Below are 23213 nucleotides of genomic sequence, written 5' to 3' on the forward strand. Positions count from 1 at the left end.
TTTCCATCTTCCAGACTAAATGACAGGTTTATGGCTAGAGGATGGAGGAGGAAGGTTCACACACAGGTAGAACTATTGATAGGCATGCTCCACGACCGGATGGTTCATTCATCCCAGGACTTCACTCTCTCATTTTCTGTCCTTCGTGTACCATGTAGTTTGTATGTTTTCGTTTGCCCATTTTTCTGGAGGAGTTTTCTTGGTTAGGGTGATCTTGGATCCCCTTATTCCTGTACCTCTTTAGAAGAAGCTAGGTTTTTGGATGTGGTTCCTGGTAGATTTACAATGACTCACAAGGGCCTGGCATGGATTGTATTGGGTGGTTCTTGCTAAGTAACAAGCACCAAGGAGACACTAAGAACCCCTCCAGAAAGAGGCCCTTCATTACATTCAACTGTTTTTTAATATAACTTTCTCATACTCTCTTAAAGTGTCCATGTCTGGGGCAGCCTAATCTGCTACTTCACACCCATATTTAATAGATGGTGAACAGTCGTGATTTCCATGACTTTTTCTTTGTAGGCTGATACACCTTTCTTTTCACTGGTAAAGGCCACAATCAACCCTCAGTTGATCCTCGACCTGGTAGGAATAAATACAAACATCCTCTGTCCTATGCTATGGGTGATCACCAAACCCATGGTTTGTTAGGTGGCTTTAGGTCAGTCTTGGTTCATTTCTCTGGACCTCAAGGGAAAATAGTGGCATATACCAGTTCACCTAAGGTTCAAGGACTGGATGTGGGGATTCAGGTTGAGCTCACCTACTACAAGCAAGCTCTTCCTTTCAGGCTCAACTTGGTTCCGAGAACATTCAGCTGGCTTACTCACATGGTCTTTCGAGAGCTTCAGTTCTTGGAAATTATGTCTTAGGCAACTTTGAAGACTGTTGATCAAGGTTTCAAAATGTCACCTTTGCATACCAGATAGGGGACACAACATTACAGATGCTGGCCCATTTTAAGTTCGTAGTCAAACTATTTCTATGTAACTCCATGTCAGCATCTCACAATGGTTGAGTTTGGTTTGGGACACTAGATATGCTTCCCTCTCTTCCTCTGATCACTATGCGTTGGCTTGCCTCTTATCTTCAACAGGTCACTGGGAGGTGTTACTGTCTCACTGAGATCTCCAGCTCCTCATGGGCAACTTACTTTACATGCATTATGTATCTCGTGGCTCAAGGAATTAGGTGTCTTTCTGATTGGCAGCCTGTTACAGGTTCAGAGACTGCATGGTGTATGCCCCTGTTGCTCTACATGGTCTCCTTTGAAGGTTTCATTTTTTGGGTTCTGTGTATTAGTGGCCTCTTTCTCCACTGAGCTATTTGCAGGCACTTTTGTCATATTAATCCAGATCATTAATATCTTCAGCACTGAAGTGTGCTTGCATCATCTAAAGCTGGTGGTGCTAGATGGTGTTTCTGGGCATCTCTCTCCCTCCCTTCTCTCTGTCCGACTGAGGTAAAATGAGAGGTGGAAAAGACCTCCTCCATAAAATGGGAGGTGGAAAAGGACCAGATGTGGTACATATCAATAGGATGTCAAGTGTAACAAATGATCCTTTTTGAACAAATAAGAAGGTAATCGACTCTCATAACTATTGTGCTGAGAGTTATGCCACCAGGTGGCAGCCTATGATTTATGAACAGAAGTTTCCTGTGATAATTGGCAGTCTAATTAAGTAGTATTGCTTTTAATTCTTGCTTTCAGTTGATGTTCAAATCATAATTTTTTAATTTTGCAGCATAACAAGCTCATACTGTACCCATTTTGGTGGCTTGAGTTTGACTCGCCATGTTTTCCCTTCCCTCCCTTACAACAGGACCTTGTAAAGATACATAATGATTAAATAGCTTTCGTGTGACACGAGTCCTGAGTGGACCATACAGGAGCTGGCAGTGGAAGGATTCAAAGGTCTTATTTAGAAAAAGAACATTTCACTTCAGACAACATATTTTGTGGAAGAGTTTAAATTAATATTTAGTTTTACAGTCCCTTAACAGTTTAATATTCCTGAATTCATTGAAAATCCAATTTATATAATGAAAAATAAATATAATTAGGCATTGTCAAAACACAAGATTTCAAAGGTACTCATTATCCATTGCAAAATTGTTTAGTTTTGCATGAATCACTCTGGGATTCAAGGAGATTTTAAATATGACCTTGGAACAAATGAAATGTTATTACCCACAATACTTTGGCTTGCATCATTTTATATATACAATATAATAAAAATACTTGCAGGCATACAAACATACATACATACAGAAACATTAGAAACTAAAAATTCAGTCTTAGAGTAGTTAACAAATGGAATGTATTAGGCAGTGATGAGGTGGAGGCTGACTCCATATACAGTTTCAAATGTAGAGTGAATAGAGCCCAATAAGCACAAGAATCTGTACACCAGTTAATTGGTAGTTGAGAGGCAGGACCAAAGAGCCAAAGCTCAACCCCTGCAAGCACAACTTGGTAAGTACATGAACAAGTGTTCAATGTTAATAACAAGAACAAGTCCTTTTGTGAGTTTTCAAACTGTGAGGGAAAATTTGGACCAACGTGGCATCAATGGTACTACTGTATTGGCAATAATATTTTCTAAATGTTTTAAAAGTTTGTTGCCTTTTATAGTAAATATCTGTAAATATTACTTAAATACTAGTTACATATTTATAGATGATCTACTGTTCTTAAATCGTACTAAAAATAGTAAATTAGAAGAATATAGAAATAAGAATTTTTCTGTGGCTGGTCCAGTACTAATGACAGGGATACATCCTGGCCATGTCTTTGTGTCTATCATAGCACATTGACCTCCCATGAATAAAAGTTACTTTGCAGTGAGAGTACTCAAAGTAAAGTTGGTAAGGGTTAGAGGAAATTACTTACCATGGACAAGAAGGAGTATGTATTAGAGAAAAGTGGTTATGGCTGTTTTGGCACTAGCACTATGTATGATATTAACCCTTATATGGCTCAGCTAATTAAAAGTCCTACATTGTTGTGTGCATGTTATAAAATAGCTTACAAAAAAAAAGACTCACATATGATTCAAGTATTGTACAGGCAAGAAAAATGCAGCAGTGAATGTAATGAGCCTAGGTGGCTCCCTGAAGCTATCTTGCTGAGAATGCTCCATGCAAATGGGTCACATTTGATGTTCATTTTGCCACTACAGTATCTCTCTCTCTTTGTCACCTTTATTCAGTTTTGGTCAGGGCTGTCCTGTCCATTTTGTCTTGGTTGTTCCTTGATCAGCATCATATACCTGATACTGCTGCCTCTTAAGGCTCGGTGCTGGGTAGAGCAGCTGTTGTTTGTGTTCAGCTTCGACTCTTCATCAGTACAGTTCTGCAAGTTGTCTCCTGCATTTTTCATCTCTGACCAGCTCACGTTCCTCCTGAGTCATCTTAGTGTCGTCTCTTGGTTGGGTTTTGGTTGTCTCTCCTCACCTTGATTTACGGTGTTCCCTGCAGCTCATAATAACTTTCTCAAATCTGTGTTTCTGTTAGCTCTTGCCTGTGGCAGTAGGGTTGAGCATTTTTCTGGAGGAGTGGAGTTTTGCTCCTTTGGCCCTGGTAGGCAGTATGTTCATTTGTAGCCTACTCGTTATTTTCTGGTGAAGAATAAGTCACTAGGTTTCAGAGGGGTCTGTTAGTTGGCGTGGTTTGGCTGGGGGTGTATCACTTGTTGTCTCTAGTGGGGACTCTTCACCGCTATCTGTAGATCACTGCCTTGTGGACATCTTGTTGGCTGTCCCTGTTTCCTTAGTCCCCTGTTCAAAGCTTGTATTTCCCAGGTTGTCTGCAGTGTCATCAAAACTAGCCAGCCTGTGGTCTACCCTTGGGTCCATGATGTCCCCAAGCATGCAGCAGTGATTGCAGTCTTCTCGAACATGTCCTGGGCTGATATTCGGGATCATGGGTTTTGGCAGTCTAACAGGTATTTGGCCTGGCCAAATACCAGGCCACCAAAACAGGGTTCTGGTGGCCTGGTATTTGATTAAAATTCCTGGTCCGTTCAGTCAGTCATGTGATGATTTGGGCCATGCCTTCTGCCCTGGATTCTCGTCTTCTTCCTAATGCATACCGCTTTTCCTCCTCCCCTGGTAAGTTCCATTTGTGTTCTCTGTGGTTAGCTTCAGGAAGCACTGGGGGGCTCCCCCTCGAAACCCAGCACTGTGTGCAGTGAAACACGTTTTCTTAGATGAGCCCCTGTGGCTCCCTGAGTCACTCATTTCCTATCAGGCTAGACAGTTCATTGCTGGGCTGTTCATCAGCTCCATATTGACAAAGGAAGATGGCTGCATGCATAAGCTGGCCTGCTTGGGGGTGGCATTCAGTACTACAAGTTTTATACTAATTTTGAATGTTTTTCTTGTTTTGTATGAATCATTTGCAGAGTTGTTTAGTAGTCTTGAGGCTCAGTCTTTGTTAACCCTCCAGTTGTCTGTAAAGTTTCACTAACTTTCTGGATGCTTTTCTGGATTGTGAGTGATGAATTGTCACTCACTCTCTGTGCCTCTATGGGAAGAGGGGCCCATGGTTTGGCTCTGGTCCCTGGTAGGCCAAACAGAACTCCTGTATCGGATGTGACGCATTTGCATGAAGCAATTCCAGCGAGATAGCTTCAGGAAGCCCAGAAATATGACAACTTAGATAAGTCAGTTTTAATGTGCTTTATGTAAGAACACAGTATTGAAATGGGTTTTGCCAGTGAGCAAATACAAATTTCAGCAGAAATATGCTCATAACTTGTACCGTGTTGGAACACACACACACACACATACATGTGCAGCTATATATTACATGGTTCTACAACAATCATACACCTATAGTTCCAAGATCATTTAAATAAACTTTATGCACATATCAAACAGGGTTGCTGTTAGTAAAAATACGGCTTGAAAGTTTTCTAAAAATCTGCGTCTTTGAACCTTTAATAATGCATAATGTTTACTTACCTATTAAAAATTTAAGTAAATAAAACATCATACATATATTATCTAAGGTTAAAGACAGCATTAAGGTTAAAGACACTTAAATACTGATGCAGAAATTTTGAGGTAAAGTCATCATGCTAGCTACCAATAGCATGAGGAATTCAGGGTTTTGGACAATACACCACTTTAAGGATATTTCAACAAAGCTTCCTTCTTTTATTATACATTTCCAAAGTTACCATCTTGAAAATCCTTGAAGTGCCTGCACTGCCCTATAACCTCCCATTTAACAAACACGAAGTACCAAAAAGGACCCAGAATCTAACAAATATAATCTTCTGATACCCAAAAGAGGAATAGTTAAAGGTTCTGTCAATCTAGAAATGAAGGATATACAGCATTCGAACCTTCTCTCTCTGCAAGCTCTGAATGGTCAGTGATTCTTGATGTAGGTTCTTGTCCAACTTATACAATTGCATCACTTTTCCCTGCAATTTTAATGTTACTGTATGATATTATTCTTGATATTCAAATGATGTAGCAAATAAAATAACCTGTTTTTTAATGAAACTCTCCTGATTGAATTACAACATACATACACAACATAATGATTGTTTGTAAAACTTTCTGAAAATTATGATACAGAACTACTGTACTAAACTGATACAAATAAAACATTTACAGCAACTAAATATTCAACTTACTGTATACACTCAAATCTCCCAAATGTAATCTCAATTACAGCAAGCATTTCTACAGACAATGTACACCTGCTTTAAAGTTATTTGTAAGGAAAATTATTGTAACGCTCTTATCATATGGTTCTCTAACAGCATTACTGAACTGTATAAATATATTTAATGAAACTATAATTTATAACAAAATTCAGTTATCTATCATGTACAGTATTTCTAGTGCCAATAATTTTCAGGAAAAATGAAAGAATTTGCATCCCTACTATAAGAAAACAAAACTTAGAAAAGGTGATAAAATAAAAAAATTGAACGGTGCAATTCTGCACCAGATGTTGACACATACATACAAAGTCTTCATTAACTTTGATCGATCTTATCCCTGAGATTATATTATGAGATTTGATAGCATATGCAGCAACAACAGCAGCCATTTATATGTGTCAAGCAAGAATCACAACGGTTCCTCTACACCTACCTCCAGGTCAGCTTGATCTGCTGCTGCTAATTCATACTCTTGTAGCTGTAAATCTTCTGCTACTATTCTCCTCTCCTGTATTCTCCTAGAGAATTGAAGTGAATCATAGCCATTTGCCTGTCAAGACAATCAAATATTTAGTAAGCAACATCAGTTGAAATCACAATAATAATGCTAAAAGGCATAGTAAAAATTTAATAAGGTTAATCAACAGAGGTATCTTGGCCACCTACTACAAAATCTGCATATCTCAATACACAAAATTTCATGAAAAAAAATACATAGGTAAAAACTCCAAATAATTAAAAACACTAGAAAAGGCACTTGGTGGTGGTGCCTGGATCTGTCTGTCCTCCACTACTTTCCCCCACCATCTCACCTCCTCTACCCCCTTCTACAGTTTTACTAATCTATATCTATAAGAGTGAGTGAGTCTATTCAAAGTTGATGACCAGATGCTTGGAGCTAGCCTCACCTAAATTTGCAGGAAGGAATGGTCTAGGGTATGGGATGGACATAGGCTGGTCAGGGTAAGTCTAAGTTAAATGCTTCAAGCAATATTAGCAACTATACACACTCCCAGGCGATTTTTATAGCATTAAAGTATGAAATATAAGGTGCGATTCCCATGGAGTTTTTAATGATTGTAAGATACGCAGTATTTTAAGAGAGTACTGCACTGTACAGTTGTTTCAGTGCTTCTTAATAATAAATTGTCTAAGAATTGGGGAAGAGGAGTGGGAAGTAGGCAGGGAAGAGAGGAAGCAAGCGAGGTTGAAAGGGAGAGGATGATGAGAGGGATGATGGAGGAAGAAGAGAAAAGAAAAGAGAAAAAGGAAAAAAGGAAAAAAGAGAAGAAAAGAAAATTAAAAATAGGGAGATGAAAATAAAATAAAGTCTGAGAGACTCAAAATCTGAGAGTTTAAAAAGGTAGAGGCATGGTAATGGGGGTGTTATCTTAAATTGTATAAAGGCATGATTTAATGAAAGAAAACAGAGATAGTATAAATGGAATTAAGTTATCTTAAATAGTATAAAGGCATGATTTAATGAAAGAAAACAGAGATAGTATAAATGGAATTAATTAAGCCAATTTGGGAAACTGCTATAAGTGGAGTGCCCATGGCCTGACCTGGAACCATTAATTTTACCTTACAGTACTGTACAGCATTTTTCAATACAGTACTTGTGACCTGAAAAACAATTATTCTACAGGAATAAAAGTAATAAATATGTTATATTACATTTATTATAAATGATTCTTAAAAATGGCATAAATTATATACAGTACACCTAACATACCGGATAGTATGAGCGAGATCTCCTTGGGTCCTGTTGAGCAATAAGTCTGGAGTCTCCTCCTCGATACAGGGATCCAAGTTTGACCATGTTGTCCACAAGGTTGATGAGTGGTTTACCCATTTCATACTGCTTAGGTATAATTATTTGTTAGAAACAAGGTACAAGTAAACAATTAGTGAAATATAGCTTTAGTTACAATGTAACACCATAAAGGTGTTTAGTTTTATTTTACATACAAGAGTCAGTTATACATGATATTTGAGGCACCAGACTGTCTGTCTTTAGTACACAGTAAGAAGTCACACCTATAGAAGTTAATGACCACAAGTTGACAAGTGGTCAGGTAGTGTGAATTGACATTGCTTTCTTCTAAGCTGATAATTGCAGACGGTTGGTGGTGTCTTTCCATCAAACAAGCCGCTGTTCAGGCGTGGTTTCTTGAGATTATCTGAGATGATTTCAGGGCTTTAGTGTCCCCGCGGCCTGGTCTTCGACCAGGCCTTCCACCCCCAGGAAGCAGCCCGTGACAGCTGACTAACACCCAGGTACCTATTTTACTGCTAGGTAACAGAGGCATAGGGCGAAAGAAACTTTAACCATTGAAACGAGAAACCATTGTTCCTCGCCGGCGCCTGGGATCAAACCCAGGATCACAAGTCCAGCGTGCTGTCCGCTCGGCCGACCAGTGGTAGGTAGAGAGCCTAAGGCTATCTTACTAGTAGGCAGAGCTTAACTCCCGGTTCCCCCATAAATACCCAGGGAACTGTACATTCGAAAAATCAGACACAGAGAGGATTGAAGATTGAGCAGGAGCGAGTAGATCGAGGCTCCAGCCAGCAAGACTAGCCTCCCCAGGCCAGAAGGGGGGACTGCCAGTCAACTGTAGCCCCCCCCCCCCTCTCTATCCAACTTGGATTCAGAGACTTGGTGAGTTGAACTTTAAGGTGACAAATTTGGTGTGTTTACAACTTAAGGTGTTATATGATTTTCAGGTGCAGTTAGCTGTAGTGTCCTCAAATTCCTGTGTGGTGACTCCACCTTGTATATTATTGTTGTCATTTAACATCCAAAGATATGAATGAATTATGAATGTGAGTGAAGATCTCATGTTAAAGATTTAATAGATTAACTTATGCTTTTAGATTGCCTTTAATTTTGTTCCCTAAAAGTGTGGTAGCTAAAAGAAAAAAACCCTTTGTTCCCTAAAACTTCTTATTTTGAAAGCTAGAGTGGATAGCCCTCTGAGGTTACTGACTTAAAGATTCTTGCATGTACAAGTACATGATTCCAGTTGATACATGATAAAATTTGATAACAGCTTAAAGTACAGACAAGTTCCATTCCTTGTCTTATACAGTACTTAACTAACTTGAATGGATGGTGGCAGCAACTTTCATCCTTCATCCTTTTACTCTTCAACCTTTCTATCTTATCCCTATTCAAGCCCCTCTTACTTTCTACTCTTCTAATCTCCTCCTTGAGCTCAGTCTCGCCTTCTCATGCTAAACTTTCCCTTTCCTGACCCTACTTCTTCCTCACACCTCTCTACCTCCCCCACCCTCTGCCCTACACCATATTTTTTTATTTCTTTCCATTTCATTTCCGTTACGTTACAATGGTGGCAGCGGTGGGTTCATTCCTTCCACATTCCTTTAGCAATAAAAAGACCATCCCATGTTTTTAAAAATTGTCCAAAAGATGTACCATACTGTGCTGTAGTTTGAATTTGTTTAAGAGCTAAAAGAATATTTTGACAAAAGTTTACTGACTAATTCATATTTGTGCACAAATTAATGGCCTTCCCAAATAGAGATGATTACACTGAATATGATATGTCATCAATTTTGTGTGTGAATGTTAAACGAAAAATATGAAAGTGAAGATGGAAATGGTATTAAATTTGTCTAGGAAGGCCCAATAAGTGGTGGCACTGTACATATGCACTGGTATCCACTACGCCTTAGGATCATGTCTGGTTTCTGTGAGCCACACTTACCTAGTGAGAGCCATAACCAGAATTTGGCTCTCTGCAAGATGCAAGAGAAGCATGTGAATCAGAGATCAATCCAAAACTGCCAAAAATTAACACAAAAGTCAGATACTATATCACCAAAAATACTTGTTTGAAAGACAGAAATTAAAATACAAAAATTGAAAGTTGTGTATCATCTAACATATCAATCACATTTTAAAATAAATGACACGGGGCAAAGATATACGTCACTGGCAGAAAACCTAGTAAATTGGGTCAACTTTCAAGCACAATGCCCCATGCCAAGTGCTTGACAGGCTTGTACAACTGGGCTAGAAAAAGTCTAAGGCTGACAAATCCCCCCAAAATTAATACATAAGTACAGTATCTTCTACTGCCTTAGGTGCAACAACAGGGCGGAAGTCCTTCCATAGTACTGATATCTCCCTACTTCAGTACACACCCATCCTCCCCAGGTGAAGGGGGATTGTTTGGAACATCGTCTTCATGCGAGGATCAAGAGAAGCCAGCAGCAAGAATACCATCAGCCACTAGCCACACTATATCACTGATGTTATCCCTATAGCCAGCAGCACTACAAATCAGGTAATCATCTATCCCACCTGCTGGTATGGACTAGCTGAGCAAAAATGGGTTACAACAGTAGAAATAGGATGAATACCTACAATTAGTCCACGCAAGGCAGATTCTTGAAGACATGTCTTGAAGAGATGTGAACACATCTTAAATACCAACCACCACCCATCAGAAACTCGAGTAATTTACCTATCCCACTGCTCTGCTCTCACTTTTCATGGAGACCCTGTACACACTAGCCATGATCCTTAACCCAATGGACAGTAAATGATACTGCTGATCATTTGAATCCATTCGAGATGCCAGTATTCACCTTGCCCAAACAAAATCTATTGGTGGTGACCTAAGAGTTACTGGAAGAAAGGAAAATGGTGGAAGGTATTCACAAGTTCACGGCAGTTTAAGAGAACCCAACCAAATAATGATGTTCCCCCCCCCCCTGTACCACCTTCCCCAAATCACAAGATGTCACAACCAATGAATGTAAGGATTGAGCCTTTCCATTAATGTACTTGGAGTATGGTAACGTGAATGGTTAAACAAATTGTACCTGCTTGTCTAGGTCGTGGAGGTGGTGGTTGAGGGTCGCGAGACGCCGAAGATGTTCCTCGCGATGCTCCCCATCCAGTTGTGCCAGACGAGCCTAAGATAAGTGTGCAAGTCTAAATGACTACTGTGGTGGCAAAGGGCATTATACTGCATTTATTGTTAGCTCTCCAGTTGTCGCATTTGTACAATATCCAAAGATATGATGACTCCAGGTACATTGTGTCTTATAATCTAGTAAAGTGATGATTCATCCTATAACTCAATTCTCTCCTACAATGACTTATGTATTGTAGTGTCATCATAAGGTCACACAGACTCTGCTTTGTTTTGAACTTTAAGTTAATAACTTGGAGTTATAATTTTATCACAGTCTTTATGAGCAATAATATGTATCTTGACTTTATTTTGTTTTTTAAGGAGTCCGCCAACCTTGAATGAATTAAATGTTGATAAATTAATGAATAACTGCAATAATACCATAGTTGCTATTGATAATGAAGCCCCTAAAGTGTGGCAAAGACAAATACATGGTAACAGTTCTTTCACATGCACTGATAATTAATTTGTACTTCGAGGTAATTATTTTGACTTAACACTGCTCTAATTCAGCTGACGTTCATTTCTAAAGATTCTTCGGTCTTGGTTGGTTATATATATATTATATATAACATGTTATGATGTTTTCCTTAACATCAGTACCAGAGCTCTCACTCATTCTCACAAGTCGAGCCTGGCCTCGGGCCGGGCTTGGGGAGTAGAAGAACTCCCAGAACCCCATCAACCAGGTATCAACCAGGTATCACTCAAGATCTTGAAGACTACAATGCTTCACCCCCTGCATGGTGGCTCCCTCCAGCCTGCCTCTGCTTGCCGTCGCTATGAGAAAGAGGATGTGACTCTGGAAATGACTCACTATGAACAGTTTAACGACTACTGTACTATTTACAGCTAGTTTAATTAGATTTTAGATAAAATTAAGTCTACAATTGTGAAATCCGAAGATTTGCATATCCGTACTACATAGAATTGCTACATAGAAGATAACATTAACAAACTCATAGTAACACAATCTCACATGCAAACTAGGCAAATTAAATGTATGTGATTGTTGGCATCATGCACTACAACGGTGTAAATTATGCAGATACACGACACAAAGATGGCATGCAAATTAAAATAAATAAGCCAAACTGAAGCAAAACCGTGATGATATGCCAAATTAAGAATTATCGTCTGCGAAAGAAAAGCATTAACAATTAGGACATGCAATCTACTGAACCCAGCACATAAAAAAGCAAAGCATTAAAATAAAATAAAAAATAAAAAGGCAATTTTTTACACGTTTCTAGCATTAAAATAAAATTTAGTCTTCCAGTGGTGAAACTACGCCGACGCCTACCAGCCGAGTCACATAGTGAGGTTAGACCGCAAGAAACATCAGCATCAGTGATTAGCAGTGCCCTGAGTGTCGATTAGTCGGGTTAATCTGCAGTTTGTTCCCCCAGGGATTAAAGCACATACACGCCCCGGGGGGTGGGGGGGAAAGAGGGTGTGGACATACACACTGATGGTTTGTGGCATGGGCGGCAGCGTGGGCGTACCTGGGAGTCTCTCTCAAGGCGCGCGTGGTGTCTGGCGGCCTGGAGCGCCGAGTGATGTCTGCGAAGCTGGATTAGCAGTAATACCAATTCCTCGTGAGTCTTGCCCAACAGCTCTCCCGCGCTCACCCCCTGCAGCCCCCGCACCTCCACGCTCTCTTGCGCCCCCACTGGCGGTGCTGCTGGTGGCTGCTGCTGTTGGTGGTGGAGGTGGTGGTGATGGTGGTGGTGGAGGTGGTGGTAGTACGGGACGGTGTTAGTAGTGGTGGTGGAGGAAGAGAAGGTGTGCTGTGGCGTGGTGTGGAGGGAGGCCGGACGCTCCCCGCCACCCGCTCCACCGTTCAGGGCACGTCGAGCCCTACGCTGCACAAGGGGGGGACCACAACCCGTCAATCCATGCACACATACAAACACACGCAAAACTTGGTAACATATATATCTCATTCACATACGCCATTTGACTAGAATCAGCAGCACAAACAACGCACGCTCAAGACAAAATTATGCAAGAGCACCTTCAATTCCGCAAATCAAACACACCATCCATAGAGAATCTTCCACTGGCACGCAATTGTCTAATCAATATAAGACATTCACGTATACAAATCGTTTATTTTCTACCAATCCATTAACTCGTTTTTTTCGACATGCATTTATAGGGTAGATTATCACACTATTCCTTCTCGTGCATGTTAATTATCTGGGGATGTTGAATGTGGGGCAAGCAAGCCACTATCACCAAAGAATTCTATCATCCATTACTCATAACTATGTATGAAGACATTCCTTCAAAAATTATAGTACCAAGAGCTACTATTAATGGAAGTACAACATATGGATTGTTGTACCTTCCCCCAAAAAATCACGTTTTGTACTACTGAAATTCGAAAGGGCATACCAAAACTGAAACAGGCTAACCATAAACCTAATCTGTCCTAGGTATAAATTAGCAATTCTAGACCTAATTTATTATATATATATATATATATATATATATATATATATATATATATATATATATATATATATATATATATATATATATATATATATATATATATATATATATATATATGTCGTACCTAGTAGCCAGAACTCACTTCTCAGCCTACTATGCAAGGCCCGATTTGCCTAATAAGCCAAGTTTTCATGAATTAATTGTTTTTCGACTACCTAACCTACCTAACCTAACCTAACCTAACTTTTTCGGCTACCTAACCTAACCTAACCTATAAAGATAGGTTAGGTTAGGTTAGGTAGGGTTGGTTAGGTTCGGTCATATATCTACGTTAATTTTAACTCCAATAAAAATAAATTGACCTCATACATATTGAAATGGGTAGCTTTATCATTTCATAAGAAAAAAATTAGAGAAAATATATTAATTCAGGAAAATTTGGCTTATTAGGCAAATCGGGCCTTGCATAGTAGGCTGAGAAGTGAGTTCTGGCTACTAGGTACGACATATATATATATATATATATATATATATATATATATATATATATATATATATATATATATATATATATATATATATATATATATATATATATATATATATATATTAGTATATTTTGGTAGCAGTCTTTCCTGTAGACATATATTATTAAATATGATCGAAAAAGTAAGATTAATAATTCTAACACGAATTTTCTCAATCTTTCGTACATTTCTTTTCACTGTTGGAGGTAAATCAAAGGTCCTAGTCAACCTCCTAGTTACCTCCTAGTCAGGAGGTAAGGCAGGTCCTAGTCAACAACGGCTTCTCCAATGGTTTTGTCGAAGACATCATAAGAAGGAAAGTGAAACGCCATGCAACCTCTGAAGAGACAACTAACACAACACCTATACCCCCTATTAGACTATTTTACAGGAACTTCTTTTCCACAGCTCATAAAACGGAGGAAAGGGTCCTGAAAGATATTGTTAATAGAAACGTTATCCCTACAGACAAAAATCAGAGGATACAACTGACGATTTACTATAAAACCAGAAAAACGGCCAGCCTACTCATGAGAAACTCTCCAGACACAAAACAGAACGCTTTAAAAGAGACTAACGTCGTCTATGCCTTCAATTGCCCTCTTGGGGACTGTAAGCTCCAAAAAACCCAGTATATAGGCAAGACAACAACATCTCTTTCTAGGCGTTTAACGATGCATAAGCAACAGGGCTCCATTAAGGAACATATAATCTCTTCCCACAACCAAACCATCGCCAGAGAAATCTTAGTAAACAACACAGAAACCATCGATAGATACAGCGATAGCAGGCGGCTTGACGTTTGCGAGGCACTACACATCAAGAAGTCAACACCAGCAATCAACAGCCAATTAATGCACAACTATATTCTACCCACCTCAAGACTCCGCTCCAATATAGAAGCATCAAGAAATATGGACCAATAGGCTTTCTACAAACACTTCTATTCAATACCCATTGTTTCGTGTTCTGTCTTGTATTGATGAAATTAATACCCTATTAATGCCACCTCTTGTTCTGTCTTGTGTTGATGAAATTAATACCCTATTAATGCCATCTCACCCCATCCACCTCACTCAAATGTAGATATAAAATCGGAGATGCGTAAGTTCTATTCAGTTGTGTATTTGTAAACTAAAGTCTTTGAAAATGTAATAAGTTTTACGAAACGCGCTCGTGTCGCGTCAGACTAGAAATAAAAATGAATTTTGGAGAATTGATTTTTGATTTACCTCCAACAGTGAAAAGAAATGTACGAAAGATTGAGAAAATTCGTGTTAGAATTATTAATCTTACTTTTTCGGTCATATTTAATAATATATATATATATATATATATATATATATATATATATATATATATATATATATGTCGTACCTAGTAGCCAGAACTCACTTCTCAGCCTACTATTCAAGGCCCGATTTGCCTAATAAGCCAAGTTTTCCTGAATTAATATATTTACTATAATTTTTTTCTTATGAAATGATAAAGCTAACCCATTTTCTCTATGTATGAGGTCAATTTTTTTTTATTGGAGTTAAAATTAACGTAGATATATGACCGAACCTAACCAACCCTACCTAACCTAACCTAACCTATATTTATAGGTAAGGTTAGGTTAGGTAGCCAAAAAAGCTAGGTTAGGTTAGGTTAGGTAGGTTAGGTAGACGAAAAAACATTAATTCATGAAAACTTGGCTTATTAGGCAAATCGGGCCTTGAATAGTAGGCTGAGAAGTGCGTTCTGGCTATTAGGTACGACATATATATATATATATATATATATATATATATATATATATATATGAGTCTTTGGTGCTTGTAATTAGTAATGATAGATATAGATGAGAGGGTTTGGTTGTCGGGGTTTGAATGAGGGAAGGGAGATGTGGGTGAGAAATGAGGTAATATTATGGGTGTGTCGTTGGTGATGAGGTTGGAGGGATGGTTATGGTAGGGCAGACTAGTGGTAGGGGGGGGGGGTCTTTGTGGGAAGACATATCTTTCCCCATCTCTCTTATGATGAAACTCTATGGACTCACCCATGCACGTTTGACATTGTAAATACTGTATCTCAATAGAATAATAACAATAACAGCTGGCATTGGAATACGCTAACCAAAACAAAGGTACTGTTAGTTTGTATGATCATATGTATATTAAATTTTAAACGAATATAACGAGTCATTCTCTATCTATAAATAAACAAAACAATAATGAAAGGAACCCTAATTTGTTATGCTACTGGTACACAGCTTGGGTACAACAGCAGCCGTGTATGTCAATACGGTGAAGCAGTTCTCCAGATGTCGAATGGAAATAAAGAGACAGAAAAACGTGAAAAACCTACAATATATTCACACACACACTTCCTGACACACTCTCTAGGCCACAAGCCCCTCACATACGAGAATTACACCATTCACATGCGCCCCGACAAGCATGCGCACGCGTCTCGGTCCTACATTAAACCATGCAGACGTGAGCTCTTATTCATTTTGGCACTCAATACATGCACAAGCTCGCGCACGCACTCAAGGGCACACATTTTAAAACACGCACACATCCAAGAATGCGCTCTCCTGTGCACGTCCGCGTGTGTACACATAATCAGGTTCCTTCCAAGAGCAGTGTGGAATTTAGTGTCAGTTGATGTTAGAACCCATTTAATTTTGAGAAAAATGATCCTATTAAAAAGAGAAAACTTTACAGGTAAAGACCCTTAGAGAATATTTACACTTTCTAATAATAATATATAATATGCAATAATAAACTGCCAACCACAACAGTTTCTGGAACTCTGACCACTAAATTATAAAACCATGCTCTGGACATGCCGGCGTGAGGCACAGACAGCTCCGAGGGGTGCTCCTCAGAGTCCACATTCTGGGCGCTGGTTCTGCCCGCCATGCTCTATAACGTTATGCTTCATGCAGTATGGAAAATAGCTCCATTTAGTCTAGATAAAAATGTAGTTTCTCAAGCGCATGGGCCTAAGCCAAGACCTCATTGTACCTCTCTCTCTCTCTCTCGTGCGTTGGCGTTCTATCTGCCAAATATCAGAGTTAATGCCACTAATTCCATGTTTCACTATAACAGCCGAGGCAGCTAAGCTTTGGTTTAAAAGTATGTTTTTACGATGATGCAGCTAAATGCAAATATACTGCCAAGTTATCTAAATGCTTATACTGTTCAAAAGTATCTAAAGGCATTTTAAAATAATACAAAAAGGGCTTAATATCTTGCCAAAATGTATAAATATGCTCCAAGAAATGGAAAAAAAATTAGTAATGGGAGTAGCACAGGTAAGTACGCCCAGGAGGGATGTACACAAGGGTGTGTAGCATGTTTATCTGTGTGTATATATGCTCTTAACAAAGTACTTTAGTCTAGGACTATGTTCAGACCCACAATATACCTGCTGGCTGGTGAGTGAGGTAGCGTGGGGGCCTCCACCCTCCAGAGGCTGGTAGCAGCCCACGACCAAATAAAACAAGTCTCAGTTTGTCCGCTGCAGACAGTTCAGGATTCAACATTGGAGGGGGGGTTAAAAGTCATTTATTTGCAATGCCGTCTTGTACAGTTTGCAACTTGTGCAACATTGTTTTTTTATATTAGCAGGTTTTGTATCACAGCTTCTAGGTCTTGTTCATAGGCTCATAAGGTGGTTCAGCTCCTGATTCTCGCCTATAGTCTATAGAAATGTAAAAACCTAAGGAAAGCCTACACAGTTACAGGAGGACCTTGACTAACTCCAGGAGCGGGTAAACAAATGCTTGCTAGAATGCAATCCCAACAGTTATGATGTAATGAAGATAGGAAGGGGAGAAAGGGGATCAGAAGTTACACACAGAAATCACAATAGCGTGATGCATCAAATGAACAAATCCACAAGGGTCGTGACGAGGGTTCGAACCTACGTCCGAGAGGATCCCAGACGCTGCCTTAATCGACTGAGCTACGGCATGGTTAAAATCAGAATCACCTGTTGAGATCAGAAGGTATCAACAGGTCTACACTATAAGGGAAGGCAACTACAGAGAAGTCAGAGAAAAAGATTTGGGAGAGGATTATCATTTTAACATTATATCCAAAGGCATCACACAGAGGATAACATATGGGATGCTGGCAAACATTAGTACCTCGTTTCAAATCTAAATTAGGGAGTTTTCAAGGTAATCTACATAGCCATTAAACCTATTCCAGAATATGTGGCACCATCCCGGAATCCGCATTTTGTGAAGCATAAAATCAGAATTGAAAATGTACAAAGTTAAAGAAAGTTACGCAAAGTAGACATCACAACCCTTAGAGACGAGAAGAAACAACTGGAGACATGATCGTAACATACAGGATACTGAGAGGAACTGACAAGGTTATCTTCTTGAGGTTATCTTGAGATGATTTCGGGGCTTTAGTGTCCCCGCGGCCCGGTCCTCGACCAGGCCTCCACCCCCAGGAAGCAGCCCGTGACAGCTGACTTACACCCAGGTACCTATTTTACTGCTAGGTAACAGGGGCATAGGGTGAAAGAAACTCTGCCCATTGTTTCACAATGTCTCTGTGTCTTTGTATTTGTGTATTTCACAAAGAGGTGGACAAAGCCTCTTTAAAATGAGAGAAATTAGAACGAGAGGATACACGTAGAAGCTGGAAAGAAGAAGTAAAACAAGATTCTGGTACCCGGTGCGGGCGGTCAACAAGTGGAATGCACCAGCACCAGAAGAAGTTGTGGAAGCCACCTCCCTCCACAACTGTAAAGCCAGAATCGACAACTCATTCAAACGTCAGAATAGTTCAATTAAAATGCAACACGTAAAACAAGGCTTGTGGACAGGGGTGCTAGACCGTCTAATAAAGAGCTAGACCTAGCTTCCCCACAGACCATTCCTTCCCACAGTCCCATCCCAAATCTTTATCCTAACCCCTTCCAAGTGCTATATAGTCGTAATGGCTTGGCGCTTTCCGCTCATAAATCCTTATCCTTCCCCATAGTCATTGATAGGTAAGTACTTATGGGTAAGGACCACTAGCTCCTTTCCCCCCCATATCCCTCCTCCCCCCCCCCATCCCACCCACCCCATTCTACCCCTCCAGCTGATCCTACTCCACCTACTCTCACATAACTACACCTTCAGAACATCTACCCTCCAATTCTCATTCGCCACCACTTAAAACACTAAGGAATGTTCGTCTCGCACCATCCAGTTACTCTCCAATTTAACCTCGCCGATCAACGCATCAGCCTGTACCGGCCTGGGTCCCATCCATAAACTGACCCCGCCCCATAGCCTTTCAACTTCACCCTCACAGACTGCTGGGCCGGTATTCAGCTCTTCGACTCTCAGACAAGAGCCTTTTTTCCCAGCTACATTTACATGGAAGCTTGCAACATAACCACCCACATCTTCCCTTCTCACTTCCTTACTCTTGCTATCGTGCTATCTATGGTCGTATCATCCCTCCCACCACAAATAACCTCTCCCACTGTAGCCCTTCCCACCAGAATAATCTCATGAATTCAATGGTCAGCCAGGGAGTAACTCTCGCAAAATTTAATTACGTCGTCAAGGCAACCCCCAGCCGCTTCCTAGCAGACTCTTGTTTATAAAAGCCTTACCATTTTCTATGGACCCCATGTAGAGATTAAACAGTAATGGAGACTAAAATAAATCAGGGGGAACTATCAGGAGAAAGCGCCAGGCCATTACCACTTTATAGCACTTGCAAGGGATCAGGATATGGGGGGAAAAGGAATGGTGCCCCAACTACTTGGACGGTCGGGGGATTGAACGCCGACCTGCATGAGGCGAGACCGTCGCTCTACCGTCCATCCCCAATTGGTTGGGCAAAAGAAGGAGAGAGAGAATATGAATGAATTAGAAAAGCAGTAAAACACACTTTCATTTATTAGCAACTGCCTCAAATATTGGGGTAAAAACCATTCCCTGAGAACCAGGAAGTGAAGAATCGTGCAGCAATCAGTGAGGTTAAGCTAACACGATAGGCGGGGGGGGGGTGTTAGCCCAATGAAAAAAACTCGGAAAGGGTGAAGGGAGGGAGGGGGGGGTATAATGCTTATATCAGTGCTGCTAACTCGGAGTGTAAATAGACAGTGAGAGTTAATTGGGTAGATACTCCTTACAATTTTAGACTTAAGGAAGGGAGGAAAGATGTAAATGGAAGGAAGAGAGGCGCAAAGAGGAGAAAAATTATAGGGAAGCGAAGACTGGGCTGCGGTGGGTAGGGGCAGAATAGAATAGGTTTGTGGGAGGCCTGTGGGACGGAGAGAATGGGGGGGGAGGGGGGAGGTTGGCCATATGGGTGACCCAGAAGCTGAAACACAACCGAGATATATAAAATCTCATATTGCACGTAGTATAAAGGAATGTTGCAAATAAAGGATGCAACCCCCCAACCCCACCCCTTTGCAACAAAAACTGCTCTCCTGCATGGCGCCGACCAACATATGTTCAACAACCGATACGCCAAAACCATCCCTTGAGCGTGCTTATCCAACTTATCTAAACTACTTGTGCGAAAATGTCAAAAAATGCATGAACCACAAAGTAGTCAAATGCACAGCGCCAAAGAAAAATCAGCTAATTATGTACCCCGTCAAACATACGGCAATCTTAAAATACTATCACAAATGTCAATAGTACAATACCTTACCGCCTTTAATAAGTGAGCATTGTGTATGTGTGTGTGTTGTGTGTGTGTGTGTGTGTTGTGTGTGTGTGTGTGTTGTGTGTGTGTGTGTGTGTTGTGTGTGTGTGTGTTGTGTGCGTGTGTGTCTGTTGTGTGCGCGTTTGTGTGTGTGTGTGTTCGCCTAGTTGTATTTTGCGGGGGTTGAGCTTTGCTCTTTAGGTCCGCCTCTCAATTGTCAATCAACTGTTTACGAACTACTTTTTTTTCCACACCATACACACACAACCCAGGAAGCAGCCCGTGACAGCTGACTAACTCTCAGGTACCTATTTACTGCTAGGTAACAGGGGCATTCAGGGTGAAAGAAACTTTGCCCATTTGTTTCTGCCTGGTGCGGGAATCGAACCCGCGCCACAGAATTACGAGTTCTGCGCGCTATCCACCAGGCTACGAGGCCCCCCAGAGTGTGTGTGTGTGTGTGTGTGTGTGTGTGTGTGTGTGTGTGTGTGTGTGTGTGTGTGTGTGTGTCTTAACCAACTCATCCACTTAAATTTACGGTACCCAGTACTTATAACAAAGTTTATGCCGGAAACGTCGTGCGTATTAGATTATCGATGTGTATATGTATTTGTGTAATTGACTATATATATGTATATCGAATACAGGTGTATTTGCGGCGAGGCAGTGGCTGACAGGTACGGACGGCATGGCCTTCTCTACCAAAGGACAGGAGGATGACATGCAAGACACGGCGAAGTTAATTACATTATTAAGAGAAGCCTTACTACAGCCGGTTGTCCAGTAGAGAGAGAGCCCCGTTACCTAATGAGCCGCAACCCTGATGAGCTTGTATCGCCTAGACGGGATCACGGTGAACCCCTAGACAGTTGGTGTGGGACTACACTTGCATTTCAACTTTATCCAACACCTATGTTGACTTCAATGTTGCACAGCCAGGCAGGTGCTGCCAATCACCGGGTAACAGCTAAGTCGCGTAAATGCAGAGATCTTGATCACCACTACAATTTTGTCTCCATTGCCTCAGATACACTTGGTGCCTGGGGTAAAAGTAATGCTAGTTTTTTGAAGGAGCTGGGTTCCAAGCTAAATGAAATAACTAGAGACCCTAGAGCCGCCAGTTTCCTCTTTCAGCGCTTTAGTGTGGCGATCCAGAGAGGAAATGCTCACTGTATCCATGATTCCTGCCCGCCATCCGAGGAGCTGGAGGAGCTCTACAACCTGTAACAAGTAGCCTTGTACTTTGCATGTAACCAATGTTGTAACCCTTTTCGTGTAATGCAATTTTAAAATAAAGTGATATATATATATATATATATATATATATATATATATATATATATATATATATATATATATATATATATATATATATATATATATATATATATGACAGTGTCAGACCATGGAGGAAAATTAAAACAGGAATTTCCTTAAGCATACATACATATGTATACATGTACATGTATACATACATATACATACATATGTGACTGTTTACATACATGTATAAATTATAATTTAAAATTATAGATAATGGGGAGGTTAGTAGATAAGCCCCAACATAAAAAGGCACATATGTTCGCCCCATTGGTCAAGGTGTTCTAGAGTGTAATTAAATATGAGTGGATAAATAGTGTAGCCTTCCAGTGTAGCCTATATATTTAATAACTCTTGTTTACTTGTGTTAAGTTTAAAGACATGCCCTAGTTTTATGAGTATTATTATTATATAGTAATTTCTAAGCTAATAATAGCTACATACTGAATTAACATGCTCTAAAAAATTTAATATCTACTACTTTTAAAATTCAGTGTGCATTACAAATAAAAACAAGCAAAATTCATTGCAAAAAAAAATTATTCCAAAAAAATCCAAGAAGCAACTATTTTGTAGAGTGGTATGTATCCCAGGAAGGTGTACCCCCAGAGCGAAACTACAGGTTCAAGCAATTGTCACACTTATGCCCCGATGCGCAATGCCCATAAGTATGCATATGCACCACAAATTCATACATGCCCATATAAACAACATTAAAGATTTAAAGAAATTCACCGAAAGCCTAATCATATATTCCCCTCCCCTCCCCCTCTCTCCACACACTACTTGTAACAACAACCTAACGACACTTTCTAATGCTTTCAGATGAAACATTTGCCCACATTAAATAATTTTCACGTCTTGCTCTCTCACAGAAGAGATCTAGATACAAGTAAATAAAAAATCCCGGTCACTTACTTTAGATACCGTAAGCTCAGAGTCGGAAAACTGCTGCTGGTGGGTGGCGTTAGGTACGCGGCCATTGAGCGCCGGGTCGCGATGTCGCCCGTATGTACCGTATTCAGCGTTCTTGTAGTCAGGTTCAAGTTGAGGGTTCTTGTAATCCTGGTGGCCGTTCTGGAATTCCTGCTTGTTGATCTGGTAATCCTGCTGGTGGTTCTTGAAGTTGTGATAGTCCTGGAAATCGTAGTGACTGGGTCTATACGAGCCGTTCATCCCGCCGCGCTGGCTGTTAAGGGTATTGTATTCACTGTTTGGATTAACCTGTTGAGTCTGTTGGCTCTCCTGGTAATTTGGTGGTCGACTGTGAGCTGGCTTGTAATTATTAGGGTAGTTAATGTTATCCTCCGGGTAGCCATGAGGATAATTTTGGCTCCCGTGGTAGTTAGCATAAGGCCCATTGCTTTGGTAATTTTGACCAGGATATATTTGATATTTGTTGTGCAAGTCGTCGCTCTTGTAATGGTGGTATTGATTTTGTGAATGGGGATGAGGGTGGTGCTGATGATTCTGGTGATGGGCGTGTGGGTGATGCTGGAACTTGGGATGGGCGTGTGGGTGGGCGTGTGCTGATCCCTGAGGGCCAGAGGAGGTAGGGGCGTTGGGATCCGGTCGGCGAGGAAGACTTTCACCCACTTTAGCATCT

The 23213-nt window shown here is 40.4% G+C and overlaps 1 protein-coding gene across 1 annotated transcript in view; it reads right to left on the minus strand.

The window, feature by feature from the left end:
• The window catches only part of LOC123757883 (uncharacterized), a 335212-nt gene that overhangs the window by 27634 nt on the left and 284365 nt on the right, over nucleotides 1-23213 (minus strand). The window contains exons 10-15 of the mRNA XM_069339056.1: nucleotides 22526-23211; nucleotides 12138-12497; nucleotides 10538-10630; nucleotides 7419-7544; nucleotides 6117-6233; nucleotides 5354-5434 (exon numbers count right to left, since the gene is read on the minus strand). Of these exons, the coding sequence (XP_069195157.1) occupies nucleotides 5354-5434; nucleotides 6117-6233; nucleotides 7419-7544; nucleotides 10538-10630; nucleotides 12138-12497; nucleotides 22526-23211 (1463 nt within the window). The remainder of the gene's footprint in view (nucleotides 1-5353; nucleotides 5435-6116; nucleotides 6234-7418; nucleotides 7545-10537; nucleotides 10631-12137; nucleotides 12498-22525; nucleotides 23212-23213) is intronic.

This window comes from Procambarus clarkii, chromosome 40 (genome assembly GCF_040958095.1).
Source record: "Procambarus clarkii isolate CNS0578487 chromosome 40, FALCON_Pclarkii_2.0, whole genome shotgun sequence".
NCBI classification, from domain to species: Eukaryota; Metazoa; Arthropoda; class Malacostraca; order Decapoda; family Cambaridae; genus Procambarus; species Procambarus clarkii.